The sequence below is a fragment of the Staurois parvus genome, unplaced genomic scaffold (genome assembly GCF_062004578.1).
Source record: "Staurois parvus isolate SC_StPar_1 unplaced genomic scaffold, SC_StPar_1.0 ptg000299l, whole genome shotgun sequence".
Taxonomy (NCBI): Eukaryota; Metazoa; Chordata; class Amphibia; order Anura; family Ranidae; genus Staurois; species Staurois parvus.
In genome coordinates this window covers 1,990,263-2,017,237 of record NW_028318095.1, presented here as the reverse complement: position 1 = coordinate 2,017,237, position 26,975 = coordinate 1,990,263, and the positions used below count along the sequence as shown (strand labels likewise).

Sequence of the window (26,975 nt, the reverse complement as noted above, 5' to 3'; positions counted from 1 at the left end):
AAACACTGCTCGATCAATGCTGGCTTAGCTTTTGCTGTGCTGACCAGAATGCTTAGAGAACTGGAAACAAAAGCACTGTTTTCAGTTAAAACATAAAGTGTGGATTTACAAGCATTCAATAAAATGGTGGCATGGTTTAATACTACATCAAATGGACACAAAAATTTGCAAAAAAATATAGTGTCACTGGATTTTCTAGTTATTAGCAGCTGTTATAATTAAAGTTGAACTCCAGGCAAACAGCTAAATAAACAGATGAAAAACATGTTTGAGAGCTGCCAAAGAATTTGTAATTTTATTCACTCGGTTCTGAGATTTACACTGCTACATTTACATTTAGCCCCAGTCTACAATAGAATGCGGTGTGGGAAACCCATGGTCCGTGTGCGTTTCCCGCACCACATTTAGATCACTTTACTATTGTGATCTGCAGGGGGTGTCATTGCAATCTTAAAAACACCACAAATGCCGGTCTCAAATGCAGTGCGTTTACCTGCACCATATCTGGTTGCAGTGCTTTTTCAAAATTGGTGCATGCATGAATTTGGTGAGATGTGGCGTGATTTGAGCCCATTCAAAATGAATGGGCTCAAATCACACCACGCTGAATCACATGCGAATCATCACGTTAGACAGTAGCCAATTAACCTACCTGCATGCTTCTGGAGTTTGGGAGGAAACCGGAGTACCCAGAGGAAGCCCACGCAGGCACAGGGAGAACATGCAAACTCCTACCCAGGGACGGACTGACAACTCATGGGGCCCCCGGGCAATAGGGGATCATGGGGCCCCTGTGTCCTTGCCCATACTCAAAAAAGCCTATGAAAAAGGTACCAGGGGCATTCCATGGGACACCCTACTGAACCTGGGTACTCGGGCAGTGCCCGAGTTTCCAAATGGTCAGTCTGCCCCTGATCCTACCCTTCATCATTTTTTCAAAGGAAACAAAAAATAAAGTCTAGATTTTGGCTTTAATCATGCTGTTAACTGTAAAATTTCTGGAAAAATTGCTTCAACATTTGTTTTATAATATCTCTTTAGACTTTAGACAAAAAAAATAGAACTGGAAATGGGATCATACAGTTTTCATTTACCATTAAATATGCTATTCACTTCAATAATGTTACTGAAAATTGGATGCTTTAGCCATCCCTTTATGGAATTCTGAACAGCCAAGCAAGCAGCTTTAGAAGCCTGCATGAATAAATTCATAAAAACAAACCTTAATATAAAAAAGTGACTATAACTAGGCTGAGATTATGGCTTTAGCCTGCTGCTGGCAGGAGGAAGCATATTCTCAGTCTCCTCTCTCCAAGTGATGACTCTGGCTGAAACAAGTTGCAGCAGAGACTGATTTGTGTTAGACATGTGTGAACACAGCCAAGAACTGATCAGACATCAGGATTTAATTGATCAATCTCTGAGACAGTATATCATTCTACATATTGGTTGTTGGCTTTGGATAATTCCTCAACAAGATAGTGCAGGCCTTCTGAGGAAAAAGGAAGATGAAGGCATTGTCAGGGGAGGAGTACAGTGATCTCTGTGAGATATAATACATAGTGCTAAATGTTGCACTGACACATTAATCAGCCTGTGTCCACCTAATATAATTGATGTTTTGTCCACTCCAGACATACAGTAAGTCCATATTTATATTAAAGTTCAAACATTTTTTTATTTTCTATTACTTGCCATGTAATGTAAACTGCTTCATACAAGATGTAATAAAAAGCAATTATTGACCCAATATATACATTTTATCATGAATACTTTAACACTAAGATGAAGGGACCTTTTCATAGCTGCCTAGAGTTCATCTTTAATCTTCTGTTAATATTTCCTCTGAAGTTACAAGCATGCTACAACTTCCAGCAATATACAACAATCACCTATTTCTGTTCCTCATATTAAGACTGGGGACCTTGAAAATGCTTAAATTGATGTCAAGGGCAAAGTAAATAAAACATATTTTTGCCATTATATACAATATTTTATTGCCGGCTGACTTGAGTGCAAATATGTCAAACTTTGTAAACTGTGAAATCACTCTGCAGCCAGAGCAGTTCGACACCGATTACCTTCAATGTTTGATGACATTTGACAGATGATAAAATTATTTATCACAGATGCCAGAAAGCCATGGCAGTAGGTAGCGTTGCTGAAGGTTACATTAATCTGTGCAACAGATCGAGCCTTGTGACTTTCACGTATCTCTGGGCAAAAAGAGCCATAAAAATCTTGCTCGATATTGCAAGTCTAGTGGCACTTAAAGTGTCCTTTAATGTATGAAATTACCACCACACTTGTTCTACAACCCGGCAATAAATGAAAATGTCACCTCTTGAGCCACCCATAGAATGAAAGAAAATGACACATGCCCTTCCATATAACAATTAATTGAAGTAAGAAAGTTTGGTAAGTGTATTACAAAGGGGAACATTTCTGTATGTCTTGATTTTCTGAAAATGATTTCTTCTTGATAGTACCATTTGTGGTGGTTTTTACTTTTTCATCTATTGTTAATTACATCTATACTGTATACTGACTGTGTATTACCTATTCTGCTGAAAAATATTTAATAGAAACGAATTAAACAATAGTAACATTTGTGTACATAACTAGTTTCATGTATGTTTTTGCTAAACAGGGACATTTCAAGAATTGTCTTGTGTTCAAAGAATTTAGAAAAAGGCCACACACATTGAGTCTAGATGAGCAAAAGTATAACTATACAAGCAATCTCTTGTCTAAATGTATTAATTCTAGGGTGGCTACAGATTTGCATCTGACTTGCAAAGCAGCAATGATACGTGAAAACAATGAAACAATGAAAAGTGAGATCTATGTCCATCCCCAACTGTACTGTTGTACTGTTAGGACCTATCATAGTATTCTCTCTCATCCAGCTTGCACATTAATATGAAAAGTGAATCACAGCTCATAAACACATAGATTTTGCATGCTGCTTATTATCCCCTATGGAAACCCGACATGACTCATTCTTTGTCTGATCACAAAATGATGCATTGGTTGAAAAGACAGGGCATACTACTCTTATGCAAGCTACAACAAGAAGATGTTGGGCATTTAAAAGGTCATACAGGTGATATTTTAGTAATAGGTGAAGAATGGTGGGATGAGTCAATTCATGGTTTCTTTTGTTTTTGATGCTTTTTTAGAAAGATATCTCTATCATAAATCCTGACTCTATCTTGTAGATTTTGGTGTTTTCACTGACCTTGCCAAACTCCCGCTGTATACTTTATAACAGCCTTTCTCAGCCCTTTTAACCCAAGATGAACCCTTGAAATAAATTTCAGGTCTCAGGGAACCCTTGCTAAAAGCAATAAATTGGGGATCAGTGGGAAAATGCCCCTTGCATTGGTGGTTAGAATGCCACCCTTACAGACAGATAGAGATCATTGGTGTCATGCTGCTGTCTCTGTCAAGTAGCATTTCCCCTGGTACTACACAGGCACCATCTAGAAAGATATCTGTCTTCCACAGCTCTAGGAACACCTACTTACCTCTGGGGGAACCATAGGGTTCCACAGAATCCTGGTTTAGAATGACTGTGCGATATTATAAAATAGATAAAACATCCAACAGGAAGAATGGGAACACCATAATGGCAGCAGCAGTTGTGAAGAATGATTAACTCAAACACAGAGTTTGCAACAAATGTAAACAAATCGTATGCAACATCTTTCAAAATTGAAATGTCAGCACTCTTGGCACTCTGACTTCCTCAAATATGTCATCACACAATATTTGTTGATTATACCAAAGATATAATCATCAATTTGATCGAACACTGTGGTAACAGGGAGTTGCATGGTCCTCTAGGGACAACTGTGATCTGTGTAACTCTTGTCAAAACCCCTTTTGTGTTGCTACAAAAAAAAGCTCTTAAGCAAGGCCCCCTTCTATACAGTTAATATAAGAGTTACTGATAACAACAACTAATATATATTTAAATAGCACCTGTCTCTGTGTAAAATGGAATTCTCCTACCTCTAAATCTAAAAACGCATGCAGCCCTTAGCAATTATTTATTTACATGGGATGTTGTCTCAGATAAAAACCTCCCTAAAATGACAGGTTTTTGTTTCATTAGCTTACAACAACAGCATACTTTATGTATTTTCTTTACCTATATCAGCTAACTATTTACTGTTTGAGAATGACTAGGGCTATCTATCCAATTTCCTTAAAAGTAGAAAGTCCTTTTAAACTACAGGAAATGTTGATATTTTTCCATAGGAAATTTTCCTTGGGTGAAAATGATGAAATTGATGTGCATGGACAAGGCCCTAGGCCTTGTTATTTGAAATATCCTGATAACAGAACACAATAGCTTGCACCAGCTGCACAGTAAATGTAAATATAATATTAGATGGAAAGTGTTGTGGTTTAATTCCTTTACAGGAATCAATAATCCTTTTAGTAAATTCCGTGGTAATCAGCAGAAAGATTTTACCATTTATGTATTAAAAAAGAAGAGCAGTCAATTTCCAATTCTGTAAAAGAAGGTTTAATAAGGAGAATAAATGCAGCTCATAGAGCTCTCCTACCTTCCTCCGTTGTCCGGGCTGACTTTGAATCGCTATCCAGTCCCTGAAACTCATTGAAATAAGGTCGAATCTTAATCTCATAAGTAATCCCCTTTTTCAGGTTGGATATCACAGTGCTGCGCTCAGCTGGAACCTTCACTTCCAGGTTCTGCCATGAGGATGGACTCTGCAAACCTGACGTCTGTCTGTATATCACCCGATATCCTTGTATGAACTGCGACTGACGATCAACCTGTATGGATGAAAAACAAAAAAGCATTATGAATAATGAAACTGCAATGACAGAACGAAAGAGAATCTGTAGCAAGGCAAACATACATGAGAGAAGCCACCAATAAAAATCTTTACAACTTTGGTTGAGATGCATTCTACTTCAGGGGCAGTGATTTCAAATGCAGCTTGACTACACCAAACTTAAATGTGGCCCCCAAGTCAGGGAATGGCAGCTTACACCTTAGGTTTCTCAAGCAGGTATTTTGCTACATACAGACATTGACTTAAGAAACTTCAGCACAGGGATATGCTTTTCTGAAAATTAGCAATCTTTGGGCAAACATGTTTTAAATGTTCAAAGAAAACCAAAGGTGAAAAAAAATGTTGTGAAACTAGATAAACTTCCATATAGTAGACACCATAAGAGGTCAAGGATTGCAAGAACATAGCTGCAACATTACAGTAAATAACCATATGAAGCTCATATTTCAAGGTAAGGGTACATCCAGCAATATAGCAGTCTGTGCTGGAGCAACCTATTACATGACAGCAAGGTGGTGTGCCTAAGCACATAAAAGTACTAATTTTCAGAAAGTGGGCATTTTCATGGGTTTTTTGGGGGCTTCCAGTTGATACTTAGCAATATATTTTCTATCCAAGGTTTTTAAGTAAAACCCAAGCCTACTTTAAAATGCCTACCCTCCTCAATGTAGTAAAGAATTTATGTGAAAGATCATTAAAAATAAACAGTATATATAAAAAAATTATATTTTTAGGAGCTGTATATATGTTTGCAACTTTACATTTAAAGCAAAGTGGCAATAGCAAGAGCACAAAAACTTTTCCGGATCACTTCATCTACAGAAAGAAGCAGGGGAGGACTGGGAGCTTTTGGCCTGGGAGGAAATAACAACTAACTTGAGATGAATTGTATGATCTCGGTGAGTTGAATGCTGCCCATATGCACTCATTTACAGTAAATAAAATACCATGCCCCCTCAAATATGCCTTATCACTCTAATTATATTAACAAATGAGCTCAACACTAGAGATGAGCGAAGAAATGAAAAATTCGATTCGGCTGATTCGGCGAATTCCAGTGTGAAATTCGATTCGATGCGAATTTCTCCGCTACGAAGATGACTTATTTAAAGGGTTTCTAGGCTTCAGAGAGCCTTTAAATTAGTGCAGAACACTGTACCTTTAATTTAAATGCCCTTGGAGATGAGGAAGGAGAAGGAGAAGGAGAAGGATGAGACGAAGGAGAAGGAGAAGGATGAGAAGAAGGAGAAGGAGAAGGATGAGAAGAAGGAGAAGGATGAGAAGAAGGAGAAGGATGAGAAGAAGGAGAAGGAGAAGGAGAAGGATGAGAAGAAGGAGAAGGAGAAGGATGAGAAGAAGGAGAAGGAGAAGGATGAGAAGAAGGAGAAGGATGAGAAGGAGAAGGATGAGAAGAAGAAGGATGAGAAGAAGGAGAAGGATGAGAAGAAGGAGAAGGAGAAGGATGAGAAGAAGGAGAAGGAGAAGGATGAGAAGAAAGAGAAGGATGAGAAGAAGAAGGATGAGAAGAAGGAGAAGGATGAGAAGAAGAAGGATGAGAAGAAGGAAAAGGATGAGAAGAAGAAGGATGAGAAGAAGGAGAAGGATGAGAAGAAGGAGAATGATGAGAAGAAGGAGAAGGATGATAAGAAGGAGAAGGAAGAGAAGAAGGAGAAGGAGAAGGATGAGAAGAAGGAGAAGGATGAGAAGAAGGAGAAGGATGAGAAGAAGGAGAAGGAGAAGGATGAGAAGAAGGAGAAGGATGAGAAGAAGAAGGATGAGAAGAAGGATGAGAAGAAGGAGGAGAAGGATGAGAAGAAGAAGGATGAGAAGAAGGAGAAGGATGAGAAGAAGGAGAATGATGAGAAGAAGGAGAAGGATGAGAAGAAGGAGAAGGATGAGAAGAAGGAGAAGGATGAGAAGAAGGAGAAGGATGAGAAGAAGGAGAAGGAGAAGGATGAGAAGAAAAAGGATGAGAAGAAGGAGAAGGAGAAGGATGAGAAGAAGGAGAAGGATGAGAAGGAGAAGGAGAAGGATGAGAAGAAGGAGAAGGAGAAGGATGAGAAGAAGGAGAAGGATGAGAAGAAGGAGAAGGATGAGAAGAAGGAGAAGGAGAAGCAGAAGAAGAAGGATGAGAAGAAGGAGAAGGAGAAGGATGAGAAGAAGGAGAAGGAGAAGGATGAGAAGAAGGAGAAGGATGAGAAGAAGGATGAGCAGAAGGAGAAGGATGAGAAGAAGGAGAAGGATGAGAAGAAGGAGAAGGATGAGAAGAAGGATGAGAAGAAGGATGAGAAGAAGGAGAAGGATGAGAAGAAGGACAGTTCTGTGACAGTTTCTGTCTATTTCTGACAGTTCTGGGACATTCACTCCATACAGCGGTTTCAACCGCTGTATGGAGGGAATGTCATAGAACTGTCAGAAATAGACTATTAATGACAGTTCTGGGACTGTCCTTCCATGCAGCGGTTGAAACATTGTATGTATTTGTTTCCATAAATGGATCCATTTATGGAAACAAATACATACAATGTTTCAACCGCTGCATGGAAGGACAGTCCCAGAACTGTCATTAATAGTCTATTTCTGACAGTTCCATGACATTCCCTCCATACAGCGGTTAAAACAGCTGTATGGAGTGAATGTCCCAGAACTGTCATAAATAGTCTATTTCTGACAGATCTGGGACATTCACTCCATACAGCTGTTTTAACCGCTGTATGGAGGGAATGTCATGGAACTGTCAGAAATAGACTATTAATGACAGTTGTGGGACTGTCCTTCCATACAGCGGTTGAAACATTGTATGTATTTGTTTCCATAAATGGATCCATTTATGGAAACAAATACATACAATGTTTCAACCGCTGCATTGAAGGACAGTCCCAGAACTGTCATTAATAGTCTATTTCTGACAGTTCCATGACATTCCCTCCATACAGCGGTTAAAACAGCTGTATGCAGTGAATGTCCCAGAACTGTCATAAATAGTCTATTTCTGACAGATCTGGGACATTCACTCCATACAGCTGTTTTAACCGCTGTATGGAGGGAATGTCATGGAACTGTCAGAAATAGACTATTAATGACAGTTCTGGGACTGTCCTTCCATGCAGCGGTTGAAACATTGTATGTATTTGTTTCCATAAATGGATCCATTTATGGAAACAAATACATACAATGTTTCAACCGCTGTATGGAAGGACAGTCCCACAACTGTCATTAATAGTCTATTTCTGACAGTTCCATGACATTCCCTCCATACAGCGGTTAAAACAGCTGTATGCAGTGAATGTCCCAGAACTGTCATAAATAGTCTATTTCTGACAGATCTGGGACATTCACTCCATACAGCTGTTTTAACCGCTGTATGGAGGGAATGTCATGGAACTGTCAGAAATAGACTATTAATGACAGTTCTGGGACTGTCCTTCCATGCAGCGGTTGAAACATTGTATGTATTTGTTTCCATAAATGGATCCATTTATGGAAACAAATACATACAATGTTTCAACCGCTGTATGGAAGGACAGTCCCACAACTGTCATTAATAGTCTATTTCTGACAGTTCCATGACATTCCCTCCATACAGCGGTTAAAACAGCTGTATGCAGTGAATGTCCCAGAACTGTCATAAATAGTCTATTTCTGACAGATCTGGGACATTCACTCCATACAGCTGTTTTAACCGCTGTATGGAGGGAATGTCATGGAACTGTCAGAAATAGACTATTAATGACAGTTCTGGGACTGTCCTTCCATGCAGCGGTTGAAACATTGTATGTATTTGTTTCCATAAATGGATCCATTTATGGAAACAAATACATACAATGTTTCAACCGCTGTATGGAAGGACAGTCCCACAACTGTCATTAATAGTCTATTTCTGACAGTTCCATGACATTCCCTCCATACAGCGGTTAAAACAGCTGTATGCAGTGAATGTCCCAGAACTGTCATAAATAGTCTATTTCTGACAGATCTGGGACATTCACTCCATACAGCTGTTTTAACCGCTGTATGGAGGGAATGTCATGGAACTGTCAGAAATAGACTATTAATGACAGTTGTGGGACTGTCCTTCCATACAGCGGTTGAAACATTGTATGTATTTGTTTCCATAAATGGATCCATTTATGGAAACAAATACATACGGAAACAAATACATACAATGTTTCAACCGCTGTATGGAAGGACAGTCCCACAACTGTCATTAATAGTCTATTTCTGACAGTTCCATGACATTCCCTCCATACAGCGGTTAAAACAGCTGTATGCAGTGAATGTCCCAGAACTGTCATAAATAGTCTATTTCTGATAGATCTGGGACATTCACTCCATACAGCTGTTTTAACCGCTGTATGGAGGGAATGTCATGGAACTGTCAGAAATAGACTATTAATGACAGTTGTGGGACTGTCCTTCCATGCAGCGGTTGAAACATTGTATGTATTTGTTTCCATAAATGGATCCATTTATGGAAACAAATACATACAATGTTTCAACCGCTGTATGGAAGGACAGTCCCACAACTGTCATTAATAGTCTATTTCTGACAGTTCCATGACATTCCCTCCATACAGCGGTTAAAACAGCTGTATGCAGTGAATGTCCCAGAACTGTCATAAATAGTCTATTTCTGACAGATCTGGGACATTCACTCCATACAGCTGTTTTAACCGCTGTATGGAGGGAATGTCATGGAACTGTCAGAAATAGACTATTAATGACAGTTCTGGGACTGTCCTTCCATGCAGCGGTTGAAACATTGTATGTATTTGTTTCCATAAATGGATCCATTTATGGAAACAAATACATACAATGTTTCAACCGCTGTATGGAAGGACAGTCCCACAACTGTCATTAATAGTCTATTTCTGACAGTTCCATGACATTCCCTCCATACAGCGGTTAAAACAGCTGTATGCAGTGAATGTCCCAGAACTGTCATAAATAGTCTATTTCTGACAGATCTGGGACATTCACTCCATACAGCTGTTTTAACCGCTGTATGGAGGGAATGTCATGGAACTGTCAGAAATAGACTATTAATGACAGTTGTGGGACTGTCCTTCCATACAGCGGTTGAAACATTGTATGTATTTGTTTCCATAAATGGATCCATTTATGGAAACAAATACATACGGAAACAAATACATACAATGTTTCAACCGCTGTATGGAAGGACAGTCCCACAACTGTCATTAATAGTCTATTTCTGACAGTTCCATGACATTCCCTCCATACAGCGGTTAAAACAGCTGTATGCAGTGAATGTCCCAGAACTGTCATAAATAGTCTATTTCTGATAGATCTGGGACATTCACTCCATACAGCTGTTTTAACCGCTGTATGGAGGGAATGTCATGGAACTGTCAGAAATAGACTATTAATGACAGTTGTGGGACTGTCCTTCCATGCAGCGGTTGAAACATTGTATGTATTTGTTTCCATAAATGGATCCATTTATGGAAACAAATACATACAATGTTTCAACCGCTGTATGGAAGGACAGTCCCACAACTGTCATTAATAGTCTATTTCTGACAGTTCCATGACATTCCCTCCATACAGCGGTTAAAACAGCTGTATGCAGTGAATGTCCCAGAACTGTCATAAATAGTCTATTTCTGACAGTTCTGGGACATTCACTCCATACAGCGGTTTCCGGCAAAAAGTGTATGTGCAGAGTTCCTCTATTCTGCAGATACACTTAGAGGAGCTCTGCAGATACACTTAGAGGAGCTCTGCACATACACTTTTTTCCGGTTTGGAATTATTCTTATTTTCATCCTACTTCTTCTTCTTCTTCTTCATCCTCATCCTCATCCTCTTCTTCTTCTGAGGATGAGGATGAGGATGAAGAAGAAGAAGAAGAAGAAGAAGTAGGATGAAAATAAGATTAATTCCAAGCCGGCAAAAAGTGTATGTGCAGAGCTCCTCTAAGTGTATCTGCAGAGCTCCTCTAAGTGTATCTGCAGAATAGAGGAACTCTGCACATACACTTTTTGCCAGCTTGGAATTATTCTTCTTTTCATCCTACTTCTTCTTCTTCTTTTTCTTCATCCTCATCCTCAGAAGATGAGGATGAGGAAGAAGAAGAAGAAGAAGAAGAAGAAGAAGAAGAAGAAGAAGAAGAAGAAGAAGAAGAAGAAGCAGAAGAAGAAGTATAATGAAAAGAAGAATAATTCCATGCCGGCAAAAAGTGTATGTGCAGAGTTCCTCTATTTCTGACAGTTCTCTCACAGCTTCTTCACATGTACAGCGGTTGAAATATCTGTATCCTAAATGGAAACTAATAGATACAAATTGTATCTATTAGTTTCCATTTAGGATACAGATGTTTCAACCGCTGTACATGTGAAGAAGCTGTGAGAGAACTGTCAGAAATAGAGGAACTCTGCACATACACTTTTTGCCGGCTTGGAATTATTCTTCTTTTCATCCTACTTCTTCTTCTTCTTCTTCTTCTTCTTCTTCTTCTTCTTCTTCATCCTCATCCTCATCCTCTTCTTCTGAGGATGAAGAAGAAGAAGAAGTAGGATGAAAAGAAGAATAATTCCAAGCCGGCAAAAAGTGTATGTGCAGAGTTCCTCTATTTCTGACAGTTCTCTCACAACTTCTTCACATGTACAGTGGTTGAAACATCTGTATCCTAAATGTAAACTAATAGATACAATGTTTCAACCGCTAAACATGTGTTCCTTCTGTCAGAGAACTGTCAGAAATAGCGGAGCTCACTGCAGGGACACTTTTGCCGGCTGATCGGGAAATGTTCGATTCGCGCACCCGAAGTAGGCAAAATTTCGGTTTCGACACGAATCGAATATTTCCTGAAATTCGACTCGAATTCCGGTTCGCCTAGTTCGATTCGCTCATCTCTACTCAACACATTTCATGTTTTTTCATTCTATCAGCATTAACTCTCTTTGCAGCTCTTTACTTTAGAAACATAGAAAAGTGACGTCAGAAAAACACTGAGTGGTCTATCGAGGCTGCACTTTTTTTTTATTTTGTACGTTTTCTTTTTGTGTGTGTGGGGGGGGGGGAGGGGGGTGGAGATGTTTGTTTTTTGTTTTTTTTTGGGGGGTAGGGTGTTTTTTTGGTAACTTTTGCAGGTCTATGCTTGTCCCAAGCATGTTTGAAACTGTTTATTGTTGACTGGCTCACTACCTCTGCTGGAAGTTTATTCCAAGCATCAACTACTCTATCAGTAAAATAGTACTTTCTGAGATTAGTTTTGAACTTTCCTCCAGTTAGTTTAAGGTCTTGTCCCCATGTTCTTGATTTTGGTTTTGTGTTGAAAATACTGCCGTCCTGAACCTTATTCACCTCCTTGATGTATTTAAAGGTTTCAATCATGTCTCCTCTTTCCCTTCTTTCCTCCACACTGTACATGTTAAGTTCCTGAAGTCGCTTTTGATATGTTTTATCCCCAGACCTTTCACCGTTTTTGTTACCCGTCTCTGAACTTGTTCTATCCTATCAATATCTTTTTGTAAGTGAGTTCTCCAGAACTGGACACAGTATTCTAAATGAGGTCTAACTGAAGATCTACATAGGGGAATCAGGACCTCATTGCTCCTGCTGGTGACCCCTCTAGTGATGCATTCTAGAATTCTATTGGCTTTCCCAACTGCCTGACCACACTGTTTTCTCATTTTGCAATCATCTAACATAAGTACCCTCTGAAGTGCTGGCCAACACTGTACCCCCAATGTTGCACTCTCTCAAGGGATTCTTTTTCCCTAGGTGCATTATTTTACATTTAGAAACATTGAACTGCAATTCTCACTTTATTTTATTAATCTTCCAGCAATGACAAATCATGTTCCATGTTACATACACCTCCAGGGATATCAATCCTATTACACACCTTTGTGTCATCAGCAAAAAGACATACCTTACCCAGCAAACCTTTAGTTATATCACTTACATATAGGTTATATAGAACGAGACCGTGTACAGAACCTTGTGGTACACCACTAGTGACTGGTCTCTGTTCCGAGTGAACCCCATTTACAATCACACTCTGGTAGCTACCATTTAGCCAGCTGCATATCCGCTGAACCACCCAAGGGCTAAGTCCTAGCTTGTACAACGTTTGTATTAGATCATTATGTGGAACTTTATCAAATGCCTTGCTGAAATCAGGATATGCTATGTCCACAGCACCACTCTGGTCCAAAACATTGGTAATATAGTCAAACAAATCCAATCAGATTAGTCTGACATGATCTGCCATCTGTAAAGCCATGCTGCTTTGGATCCAGCAAGTTGTGTGTTTTTAAGTGATCAATGATCCTTCTTTTCAGGATGATTCCATTAACTTGATTATTACCGATGTTAAACTCACTGGCCTATAATTGCCAGCTTCTACCTTGCTGCCCTTCTTGTGGATATACAATATTAGCTGTCTGCCAGTCATGGGGAACGTCTCCTGTCAGAAGAGATTGATTAAAAAGATCAGTTGATTGTCCAACAACTATACCTCAAAGTTTTCTTATAGTTCTCCCATAACATCTCAGAGCCACAAAGAATGTCACTGCTTGAAGATAGCAGGTCTTAATGGGGAGCAGATAGCTACATGGTGCACAGCAACCGATACTGACTGTGGTTCTGACTCTAATTGAGGTTTCAGTGGGTGAATATTTCCAATCAGGGCAACCAGGCCAACATAAATTTTTTGTGCAGGTGCAGGTGAAAGCCCACCTGCCCAGTCCTTCCCTGAAAAGGAGGCATACTCAATAAAACCTCAGGGGTAGCAGACACAACAACACCATATTTCCCTTGAGATGGGGACACTCAAACACAGACTACAACTTTTCCTCCACAGACTCCATTGCAAGATCAAAAGGGCAAATGGTCACTAATCAGGGCTTCACTGAATAGTGCCACACTCAACTCACATGCTACCATACTATCTTTTAAACAGGAACATCCACCAATCAGAGCAAAAGCAAGCAACCGAGAGAGCTCCATTGGAGATTGTCATCCCCTTAAAGACCCACTAACATTAATATTAGATACTAAGGCCTTACTCCTGGAATGATGTACCATAGGGTGTGTGGAAGAACTGTGTGATGTTTTATATGTGTATGGAGTAGGCTATGAGAAGGACTAAGGGGGAGATTTAGTGAAACTGGAGCACTCAGAATCTAGTGCAGCTGTGCATGGTAGCCAATCAGCTTCTAACTTCAATTTGTTTCAATAAGCTTATAAAATAAAAACATTGAAGCTCATTGGTTTCTATGCAGAGCTGCACCAGATTTTGCACTCTCCCGTTTTAGTAAATAACCCCCTAAATGTTGAAGCAAGCACCTTGTGATGCCTCCTTGTTAGTCAAAGTGACAGTTTCATTTTAATGGCCTGCCATCCACTCTAACATAAGTCTCTATACTCTTTTTCTCAGTTTTTTTTTTGTCCACAAAAATAGTAACTGCCCCATAAAATGAGCTACACATTGCACTCATCATTTATTCCTAATGCTAACATTACAGAATATATTACTCTGGAGAAAATATAGAAAACACTTTCATGACTAGGGGTAATAAAGTGCAAACTGGAAACACATTGAGGCAATTTAATCTAAAATCTCATATTTAGCAGTTTATTATAATATACGACACTTATGTTTTCACTTTTAAGAATAGCAACTACTTCAACAGATTGAAACCAAATGGCATTTTGTAGCACATTTAAAACTTTAAAAGAGAACGTAATTTTATACAGCCATATGTTTAAAATTTTGAGCATGTCCTCTTTGTCTTTTCTATAAGCCTGCATGTATTAGGTAAGGCTTTTTTTCTAAGCCCTTTTAAAAACTGAATGACAACTAAAGTAATGCAAATTGCCTTAATTAGTAATCTGACTTCACAGTAACAAAGTTGCTTCCTAACTTTCCAGTGGTCTACATACATCTAGTTTTCAGCTGAATTGCTGTGCACTGTTTAACCTGTCAGCTTCTGTCAATACAATTAATATAGAGTGTTGACTCTGTTGACAGCGAACATGAAATTGTTTAAGTAAGAGTCAGGATGCATGGTGTGTTCAGATTTCACCAAAACAGCATTTTATTCTACAATTAAGCAATGAACCAAGAGAAAAGAACTGAAAACTAAGGTACTAACATTCCACTTGTATTTAAAATAAACAAATCTTAGGAAATATAACAATGTTTCAAGCTAATATGCTACATGGGATAGACATACACAGGAAGCTTTGATATTTTGATTTAATCTAAGTACATGTACCTTAATTTGCTCAGAAAAGACCATTCTTTAAAGCTGAAATGAAGGGAAGCAGAGATACAACTGAAATACACTGCTCCAAAAAAATTAAAGGTACACTTTTTAATCAGAGTATAGCATCAAGTCAAACTCCACCCAAGTTAAACTCCTGGGATATTGATGTGGTCAGTTTAGTAGCAGAGGGTGTTGTTAATCAGTTTCAGCTGTTTTGGTGTTAATCAAATTAACAACAGGTGCACTAGATGGGCAACAATGAAATGACACCCAAAACTGGAATGGTTTTACAGGAGGAGGCCACTGACATTTTTTTCCCTACTCATCTTTTCTGACTGTTTTCCACTAGTTTTGCCTTTGGCTAGGGTCAGTGTCACTACTGGTAGCATGACGCAATACCTGGATCAGGGGCGGACTGACAACTCATGGGGCCCCCGGGCAATAGGGGATCATGGGGCCCCCGTATCCTTGCCCAAACTCAAAAAAGCCTATGAAAAAGGTACCAGGGGCATCTCATGGGGCCCGCTACTGACCCCGGGCCCTCGGGCAGTGCCCGAGTTTTCAAATGGTTAGTCCGCCCCTGACCTGGATCCTACAAAAAATGGCCACTGTCCCAGTCTATAACTAGCCTTCACAGCAAGGAGCGCATGGAAGGGCGACACATGTCAAACAACCCAAAAAATTCAACAATTGGTCGAGGGGGCGCACTGGACACCTTAGCTGCTATTGTGCTACATTCTGGGTGTCCAGTGCGGTCCTGTACCTTTAAGGAGGGGTGGGCTCCCTCAGGTCCACCTGCCCTTGGTCTATCCATTAAATACATGTTCTTCTACTATGGGGGCTCTTAAAATTGTAGAGTTAGGAACTACAGAATATTGGGGTGCTGTGTTGAGGCTCTGTAGCTTACGCATGTGTTTGCAAATGTGTGCTAACTAAACACGTTTTTAATGCATACTGTAAAACAGGTTAATTTGGTTTGTTTGCAGGCTGGCTGGCAAGTTAGAGCTTGGAATATGTTTTTTTTTGTTTGATACATGGACCCTGCAGAGGTTGCACAGGCAGTCCAACTTCTCCAGGATGGCACATCAATACGAGGAACAGGATGAGCACTGCCAGAGCCCACCAGCAGGCCACTGGTGTGAATGTCTCTCACCAAACAATCAGAAACAGACTTCATGAGGGTTGCCTGAGAGCCTGACGTCTTCTAGCGGGCCCTGTGCTCTGCCTGGCACCATACAGCTCAATTGGCATTTCCCATTGAACACCAGAATTGGCAGGTCTGCCACTGGCACCCTGCGCTTTTCACAGATGAGAGTAGGTTCACCCTGAGCACATGGGACAGACGTGAAAGGGACTGGAGAAGCCATGGAGTACATTATGCTACCTGTAACATCGTTCAGCATTACCGTTTTGGTGGTGGGTCTGGGGAGGCATATCCATGCCCATACCTCTACAGACCTCTACAGATGCGCAAACCTCTACAGACTAAACAATGGCACCCTGACTGCCATTAGGTAGCGGGATGAAATCCTTGGACCCATTGTCAGACCCTACGCTGGTGCAGTGAGTCCTGGGTTCCTCCTGGTGTACGACAATGCCTGGCCTCATGTGGCGAGAGTATGCAGCCAGTCCCTGGAGGATGAAGGAATTGATACCACTGAATGGCCCCCAAGCTTGCTTGACCTAAATCCAATAGAACACCTCTGGGATATCATGTTTTGGTCCATCCGACGCTGCCAGGTTGCCCCTCAGATTGTCCAGGAGCTCAGTGATGTCCTGGTCCAGATCTGGGAGGAAATACCCCAGTACACCATCCATCGTCTCATTAGGAGCAAGCCCTGACATTGTCAGGCATGCATACAAGCACATGTGGGCCATTTTGAGTTGCTGCAATAAAATTTCAGCAAAATGGACTAGCCTGCTGAATAATTTTTTTCATTTTGATTTTCAGGGTATTTTTGAATTCAGTCCTCTGTAGGTTGATAATTTTCATTTCCATCAAAGGATGGGACATCCTCACATTCCTAACACATTACCCAGTCCATATCAGTATAGATATCCAGCATGGTATCTTTCCCCATTGAGATCTGATGTGTTTTCAAAGAGTTTCTTCATTTTTTGGAGCAATGTATATACAGCACAGTAACTGGGAATGGGTTACTTTGATTTCTAATTCTAATACAATCTGTGATTGCCCCTGCTGTTAAAGCAGACATGAATGGTCCCTTGTGAATGGATGACATGGCCATGTGGGCTGTGCCATTCACAACTGTGCTAAATTCAAAAACCAACAGGACACTGCAGGAAGAAGCACTCTGTAATTTAGTTACTTGGGGGTTAATTTGAGAGTGGGTTGTTGGGGAATGTGACCATGTTTCATGTTACACCAAAATATGGGTGCAACATGAAGCATAGTGAGAAATTAGAGAATGCCTTTAACCAAGCATCAGAATGAGAAAGAAAGGGGATTTAAGTGACTTTGAGCATGGCAGGGTTGTTGGTGCCAGACAAGGTGGTCTGAGTGTTTCAAAAACTGCTGATCTACTGGGATTTTCATGCACAACCATCCCTAGGGTTTACAGAGAATGGCCTGAAAAAGAAAAAATATCCAGTGAGCGGCAGTTGTGTGGACGAAAATGCCTTGTTGATGTCAGAGGTCAGAGGAGAATGGACAGACTGGTTTGAGATACTAGAAAGGCAACAGTAACGCATGTCAATATGGACCAAGATCTCTGAGGAATGTTTCCAACACCTTCCTGAATCTATGCCATGAAGAATTAAGGCAGTTCTGAAGGCAAAAGGGGGTCCAACCCAGTACTAGCAGTGTGTAGCTAATTAAGTAGCCGGTAAGGGTTTATATGTGCATTAAAACAGCTTTATTTGCTAATAACACATGAAGATTCTGATTCTTGTGCTAAATAATGTATTGTACTTCTCACTATGCAAGTCCACGAATCACTAGCTCATTGGAGTTGATTTACTAAAGATAAATAGGCTGCACATTGCAAGGGAATTTGCCCCAGAGCTTGGTGAATGAGGTGAAGTTTTACACTGAATATCCAAACATGTAAAATAATAATAATAATAATGAAAAAAAACAGCATTGCACATGATTGAATGATGGAAGTTATCTCATTTACTAAGCTTAAGGAAAACTCCCTTCAAAGTAAATAGCCTATTTGTGTTTAGTAAATCAACCCCATTATAAAGACTCTCTCTATGGCTGGTACAGTTGTTAAGTAGGCAGGCAGAATAATTGTATTTGCTAATCTACAAAACTCTCCATTTACCACAATAAAAAAAAATATGGAAGTCATACTTATCCTTTTCAATTGAATTCTAAACTGGTAGTTGTGCTATATTCCCAGTTGTACAACAACTGCTTTGTATGCTGAATTTAAATGATTGTACATTGCCGAGATAAAATGGGGGGAATAGAGCAGTTTGCGTTCAATCCCATGACTTCCATACATTCAACTAGTTCATTATTGTCCCTGTATATTATTTTGAATTCGCTGTGTTCTCAGTCTTCTTCCCATATGATAATAATGTGTCCTAATATATCATTCTATCTCACTTTCTGTAGTATCTTCAAGAAACATTACATTAAATGCTTCCCATCCCTCTCAAAAAAAATCATGAATACGATGTATGAGTCCATACAGATCGCCACTCTAGCAGAAACATCTGTGATGATCAAACTCCGGAGAATCAAGAACAGAAAGGACACATCCTGTATCTCCCTGGATTTCTGATCTCAGGATAAAACATGTAGCCCATTCTTTATATGTATAATACTCGTACACATGGATAATGAAGTCATAAGCATAGCCTGGGATTTAGACTGGGAAATAACAAGCCACCAGAGACTCATTAGCGCTTTCCATTCATTGCAAAGGAAAGCAACACAGTGGTAGCTTGAGGGACAATGTATACTATGCTTGGAAGGTATCAAACACAAGCCTACTTGAGACCTGCCAATGGCACTCACCTGGTTAACATGGATTATATTAACAAGATATGGGACTTGCTAAGAGTCAGAGTGTACAGAAAGCTATATTGCTTCGCTCCTATGTAATTGTCATGCCATTCGGAAAAAGAAAAATGTTCCTGAATAAGTCTTCGATATGAATGCTTTATATACCTGTGGAGGCCAATCTACATACATTGCTTTTAATTTAATATAGTTTTCTGCTTTCAGACTGCTTTTACTGCTTGGTTTATACATTTCTGTAGAAAACAATGCACGTATCATTTTATCTAACCCTCTATATAACCTGGTGAAAGTTGATATTGATACAGTACACTAGAATTCTGGAGAAGGGACATTAATGACTAGCTCCTGACTTCTTTGTCATTTCCTTGAGTTAAGCAGCAGTAATGCTTTACTGTTATCTCTCACACACCAGCAATAGATCAGATTGCTGAATCATGAGCGATTTTTACAGCTTTAGGGAATCTTACTGTGAGGGACCAAGATACAGTACATGTCTTCAGAGGTTGCAGGCAGTAAAAACAAATGGATCCCTGGTGTTCAATGCATCTTATATCTCCTTCAAGGAGCAAATGTTACAAAATATTGGTATCTGTATTGTGCTTGAAAACAACATGGTACAAGCTAAAATTCTATAGAAGGCATTAGTATATTTGTTAAGCTAGCTTATTAAATTTCTTGCTGGGTTCCATAAACCCTTTTAAAAGACAATAAATGAGTAGCCTCTTGCCACCCATATAACGCATATGTCTGGTGGCAAAGTTGGTGGGCCCTAAAGACCATACACCGCACATATGTGTTCATGGATGGCTGAGGTTTATGTGCTTAGAGCCTGCTCACAGCACACTGCCTGACCGATCGTTTAAAGACAGCTCTTGGGGGCGCATGCGCGGCCAGCTCGGGGATGGACACACTATAAGCACAGCTCCGTCCACCCGCCAGCGCTGAAGCAGCACACTACGACCCCAGGGAAAACAAACTACTCACGGCACTTCCCGGAAGGTGCCCGCAGGCCACTGGACATGCCCCGCAGGAAAAAAAGCCCGGGGCAACCAGGGAAATTAACCCACTTCTTCCCGGCCGTCCAGCCGGGAATCCAAGATGGCGGCCGCCATGCGGACATGCAGGGACACAGCAGTCACCAGGAGGAGGACTAAAGATCCCAGCCTGTGGATCCCAGGCTGCAGCAACAGCTCTTTCCAGGGGACCCGGGTGAGTTGTCACCCCCACTGTCACCCACGTCCTGCAGCCCAGTTAAATCAAGGCCACAACTTGATAGTGACCCTGCCGACACCTGCCAGGCCCTAAACCTTCCGCCTCAGCCCCCATATCCCACCCTGCCTGACAAAGACGCATTTCCAGCATCTGACCAACCTCTAACTGAAATCTCCATGAAGAACAAGCTAACACTACTGCGCCAAACTCTACATAACGATATTTCTGCACCAATGACCCAAATTACTAATATGGTGCAAAGGCAGGAACGCAGGATCCGCCATATTGAAACCAACATAGCGGATATAGTGGAAGCGCACAATGATTTGATTGATGCTCATTCTGACCACACGTCAGATATCGAACAAATCAACCTAAAATTGGCCGATATAGAGGATCGATCACGCCGCAATAATATTAAATTCAGAGGGATCCCAGAAACGGTATCTAACGAAGCATTATTACCATATCTACATCACTTCCTCAAGCTGTTAATCCCAACACTCTCTGACGTAGAGGCCATAATCGATCAAGCACATCGACTACCTAAGCCTTCATTCTTGTCAGCAACCATCCCTAGGGACGTGCTCGTCCGAATACACTTCTACCATATCAAGGAGAGAATTATGATGGCGGCTAGAAATCCACCTCCACTCCCATCCTCACATGCGACTCTGTGTCTTTATGCTGATCTATCTAAGGCCACGCTTTCCAACAGGAAAAAAATGATACCAATCACGAAAGCGCTTAGAAATCACAATATGACCTATCAATGGGGATTCCCCACTAAATTAATCGTACGTCACCAAGGCAGAATCTATACTATTAAAAACCTAGAGGCCGGTTTGGACTTCCTTAAGGCCTGGAGCATTTTACCTGCTGATCCACAGAAGAACAACCCTGGTTCCGTTCAAAACATGGAAGCAACCTGAAGGGCTTAGCGGCACCAGCCGCGTCTACATCTCTCTCTTTGTATTTTTCTCTGGAGGCGATATCTGAATACTCCTAATTCTGGCGATCGGCCTAAACCCTATGGCTCTGAAATTCAATGTTTTGGTTAGATATGACCCATCCGAGGGTCATATCCTGCTTGACCACCCCTTTTTTGATGTAGCAATCCTGGCTACACCGTTTACTTGCTTTATGTGCAAGTGTTTTTTTATTGTTATTTTTCCCTCTCCACCCATCCCTTCCAATGGCACCACTAACTATATATTTCTGACACAAACCTTCACCCTCGTGACCGTAACTAACACTAGAATAAAAAACACCCCAAGTATATTTGTACTTCGAGAACTCATTTACGAATGATTACCATCACATCTCTTAATGTGTGGGGCCTCAACTCCCCTTTCAAGAGATCGATGCTATCAAGAGAAATCCGGAAATCTCAAACGGACCTACTCTTCATACAGGAATCGCACTTCGCCACAGAAAAAGTCCCTAAACTTTATCTACATCGCTTCTCTCAACTATTCATGGCAACAAACATCAAAAAGAAGAATGGTGTTATTATCGCTGTTAACGACGCTCTTTCTTTCAAACTTACCTCCACACTAATCGACCCGCAAGGCCGCTATATTATCTTGACGTGCCAAATTAATGAGATCTCTTACACCCTGGTGAACGTATATGGCCCTAACAGTAAGCAACTTAAATTCTATCGAAAACTCTATACTCTCATCTCCCAACATCAACAAGGTAGACTTATTATTGGCGGAGACTTTAATGTTCTCAGTGACTCACTACTAGACTCTTCCTCTAGTAAGAAATCCTGCAACCTTAACTTCAACCCCTTCCTGCACGACCATGACCTATACGACATATGGAGATGCCAACATGGTACGGAAAGAGACTACACCTACTTTTCACCCCCTCATCTCTCATATTCTAGAATTGACATGTTTATCACCGATAAATGGACTCTAGAACACGTGACTTCCTCCAGCATCGGTACTATCACCTGGTCTGACCACGCACCGATCACCATAGCCTTGGATGACAACCGAAGGTCGGCGATTCCACCTATTTGGAGACTTAACTCTGCACTTTTAAATATCCCGGAAAACCAGAAATTTATATTAGATGCACATGACCTCTTTTTTGACACTAACTCTACCCCGGAGATCTCTGTTACCACTCTTTGGTTGACATATAAGGCTTATATGAGAGGTATCCTCATCCAATTGAATTCTCGTATTAAAAAACAACGGTCTCAGCAAATTGAACAACTCCTTGACTCTATACGCACAAACGAAGATATTAATAAACAGAATCCAAACGCTACCACAACTGCGGCGATAAGCCGAGATAGGGACAAACTACGCACTACTCTATTACACGCCTATGATTTTAACCTCCAAAAAACAAAATCCCAATTTTATGCGCTGGGCAATAAAACTAACTTTCTTCTTGCCAAAACCATCAAACAAAAACGGCTTAAAAACAAAATTGTCACGATTCAACACCCAATTTCTAATGTTCCATTGACTAACCCACAAGATATAGCTAATGCATTTGCGTGTTATTATCAATCCCTATACAACATAAAAGACGACCCAAACACAACTCAACCAACGAACCCGTCGATCGAGAATTTCCTACGTCATACTGAGCTTCCTCATCTTACACCTTCCCAACTAGCCTCCCTTTCTGTCCCGATCTCACCTTTAGAGATCGAGAAAACCATAAACAAACTCCCCATGAATAAATCACCGGGAAATGACAGCTTTACCAATGAATTTTATAAAATGTTCGCGCCCCATCTCAAATCACACCTATCTGATCTCTATAACTACGTTGCCCCTAAAGGAGAATTCCCCCCTGACATGCTGCAATCAATAATCTCTACCATCCCAAAACCGGGTAAGGACCCCCAACTAGTCCAGAACTGTAGACCAATTTCACTACTAAACACGGACCTAAAAATTTATGCCAAGATAATAGCTCAACGACTCCTCCCGTACCTTCCCACGTTGATCAACTCTGATCAAGTGGGATTTGTACCGGGTAGGCAGGCCCCTGACGCAACTCGACGACTTATATCATTGATACACCACCTTGAATCGAACAAACAACCTTCACTTCTCCTATCTCTTGACGCAGAAAAAGCATTTGACCGCAATCACTGGCAATTCATGACACTTACTCTACAAAAACTGGGAATTACGGACTGGATGCTGTCAGCGATTTTATCCCTCTACTCCAAACCCTCAGCTAGAGTCCTCACTAATGGTACGCTCTCGCAGCCATTTCAAATATCTAACGGTACTAGACAAGGCTGCCCTCTTTCCCCCATAATCTTCGCTTGAACCACTGGCATCCAACCTTAGAAATGACCCCAATTTCTCGGGAATTAAATTTCTGCAGCACGAACACAAAATCAGCCTTTTTGCAGATGACATTATTCTAATGATTACAAACCCCTACAAATCACTCACTTCAATACGTACGCACATACAAAACTATGCAGATGTATCTTATTATAAGCTTAATGAACCCAAATCTTTAATTTTAAACCTTCACACCCCTGCTCTGACCCAAAACCTCCTTACAAAACAATTCCCTTTCAAATGGGAAAAACATAATATCCCATACCTGGGGATTAAACTTACTCCCAAAACCAATCAACTCTATGCAGCTAATTTTCAACCACTTCTTGACACAATCCCACAGGAGCTTAGGAACCTACGTACAACCACGTTATTAATGCTGGGCAGAATAGCTACTATTAAAATGTGTATATTGCCTAAAATTTTATATATATTTCGTACATTGCCTGTTCCTATACCCTCCTCGTTCTTCTCTACAATTCAAAAAATTTTAAATAAATTCTTATGGAATTCTAAATGGCCTAGATGCTCTACAAACCTTCTGATACGCCCGCCCTCCAGAGGCGGAGCCGGCCTCCCATATTTGAAATCCTATTATCAGGCAGCCATATTGGACCAGCTATACTACTGGTGGCACCCGACCCAAGACAAAACATGGACTATTATGGAAACCGCCATGTATTCGCCAAATACCTTAACAGACTTATTATTTACGCCTCGTACGACACAGATTAGACCTTCACACGCTCACCCATGCATCCAAGCCTCTCTGATAGCTTGGCATGATTTCCTGACTTACACTCATTCACATAAGACTAATTTACGAATCCCGACTGCTATATCCTCCCTGTACTTCTTATCCCCCCACTTGAACCTAACATCTTGGAAAGCGTTGGGTATACGCTATATCCAAGATATTCACAACAATCATAAACCCGAGTCGTTTCAGACCCTTCAAAAAAGATTCTGTCTTCCCGATACGGAACAATTCACTTTTATGCGAACTTCCCATTTGCTCCATAACACGCATATTCCACTTGAATTAGACTTCCCTGCTACTGCACACCATTTCTACCACAAAACTTTTTATCCAAAGAAAGGAATCTCTACCTTTTATACATTACTTACTGAAGCACAATTTATAACTCATACATCATCCCTTACCAATTGGGAGACGAATCTTCTTCTCCCAACAACCCCGCAACCATGGCAAGTGACGTTCTCCATCACATACAAAGCCTCGAAATGTAGCTCCCACTGGGAATCTTATTTAAAAATTCTCCACCAATGCTACTTAACCCCTGCCAAATTATCCATCTATTACCCACAGCAATCGCAAACTTGCTGGAGGCGTTGTGGTGACACTGGTTCGCTCTTCCACTTACTATGGTCATGCAAATCCCTCAAGTCCTATTGGAATAAAGTGTTCCAATTAATCTCTTCAGTCACAGATTCCCCAACACCCCCTAATCCAGGGCTAGCCCTTCTTCACCTAACGATAGATCAATTTCCCGTTTGCTCACACATCATTATCATACACATTCTGGCAGCTGCAAAGACTAACATTACGAAACTATGGCGTTCTACCTCACCCCCCTTATTAGCCCGCCTACTCGCTGATCTCAACTTGCAATGTGAGATGGAGCGAAGAACGGCCCTCCGAAATTCCTCCTACCATAAATTCACATTACACTGGTCTCGATGGCTAAAACATCCCAAATGCTCAATTGTCTGATTACGAATCCTAAACCTTATAAGATGCTACATTTGTAGTTCATTGGTGCCCTCATCTCCCCCTCTCACACTTTCCTATACCCCTTTTCATCCCCTGTTTAGTTCTTTTATGTTTTCATATTCATCGGTAAGGTTCACAATCCAATGAGAATACCTCTCTTGTAAGTATGATTATGATAATTTGAACTCCCAGCCAGATGGTGGGGGTTTATTACCTCATTTTTTCATTCTATATGTTGTTGTTTCATTTATGTGAACCTTGTACTCAAATGTTTCTATATAATGACATAACATGTTTTGTTCAGAAACTTAAAAATTCCTAATAAAAATCATTTGAAAATAAAGACAGCTCTTGTAGTGATCATGAGCTGGCAGGACCAGCTCCCAGCACATGACTGCTGTGACAGCCAACCACAGTGGTCACATGACTGGGCAGTCCTTCTGGCCCCCCTGGGCGTAAAGGCCCAATTAAAGGGACACTGGGGCTGGGTGGTAAAGGGTTAGCAAAGGAGTTGAATTACTAAAGGCAAATAGGCTGTTCACTTTGTAAGGGAAATCTCAAATTGCAAGGGAATTTTCCCTTAGCTTAGTAAATGTAGTACTAAATCACTTTGCAAAGAACATCAAATCTTGTGGTAGGAAAATAAAAAAAGAAAACAGTATTTTTGCTTGAGCCTGATTGGATTATGAAAGTCAGCGGAACTTTACCTCATTCACTAAGCTATGGGAAAATTCCATTAAAAAGGGCTAATTTCCTTGAAAAGTGAACATGTTTGCCTTTAGTACATCATGTCTCTATGTAACTGTGCCATACTAAGTTACACATATTTGTAGCCCAACATGTTTTTTTTTCATTGCTTTTCCAACAGTAGGTTAAAGAATATATCAACTCAACATTTAATATTCTTTCTTTGCGCCTACTGTACCATGTACTTGTATGAAAAGTATCCTGTTCTCTTTGTATTGCTTCCTTTGTGTGAAATACCTGGTGTTCCTGCCAGTCCCTCTGCTTTCCTATTAAAAACTGACCATACTAGGCAGGAGAGCACATCTTGATCTGTTCTCTAAATGTGCTGAGAACTCAGCCTGATTTTCTTCAATGATAAGACTTCTGCTGACACACTTCCCCCTGCACAGCTATTCACTAGGAAGACCAGTGTGCTGCTGTTTCTCCATCCTGAGCCCTCTGAGCTCCATATGCAGCTGAGCCGGTCCAGGCTCTGAAAAGTTCCCAACTGTATGGCTGGCATCCACCAAGAAGCCTATATTGGCACCTGGCTGTGGTTCTCAGCAATCCACTGAGAGCCTGAGCCAACACCTCCCACCCCCTCCAAAGCCCAGGGCTCCAGTTGGCGCTGGAGGGGTAGAGCAAATAGCAGGAGACTGACAGTCCTGGCTCTCTTCTCAGAGCGCATGGGGAGAACTAAGCTATTGCAGTGTTTGATCATTTAGTTCTCACTGCAGAGCCAATAGAGAACAGATGCTGCATTGGATCCATGCTGCATCCACATAGGTGAGTATAAATGTTTCTTTTTTTTTTACAAAGTCCATACTTCTCTTTTAAGGTCAGAAAATCAGATGTATATTTTTTATTGCTGTTTTGACGTGATTTCCCCTTACTTTCTGTCAC

General features: G+C 40.7%; 1 protein-coding gene across 11 annotated transcripts in view; it reads right to left on the bottom strand.

Annotated features, from left to right (window-relative positions):
- ROBO2 (roundabout guidance receptor 2) overlaps positions 1-26,975 on the bottom strand; it is a 1,216,825-nt gene that overhangs the window by 79,653 nt on the left and 1,110,197 nt on the right. For all 11 annotated transcript variants that reach the window (XM_089682904.1, XM_089682898.1, XM_089682906.1 and 8 more), the window contains exon 14: positions 4,578-4,809. In XM_089682904.1, coding sequence (XP_089539030.1) covers positions 4,578-4,809 — 232 coding nt within the window. The remainder of the gene's footprint in view (positions 1-4,577; positions 4,810-26,975) is intronic.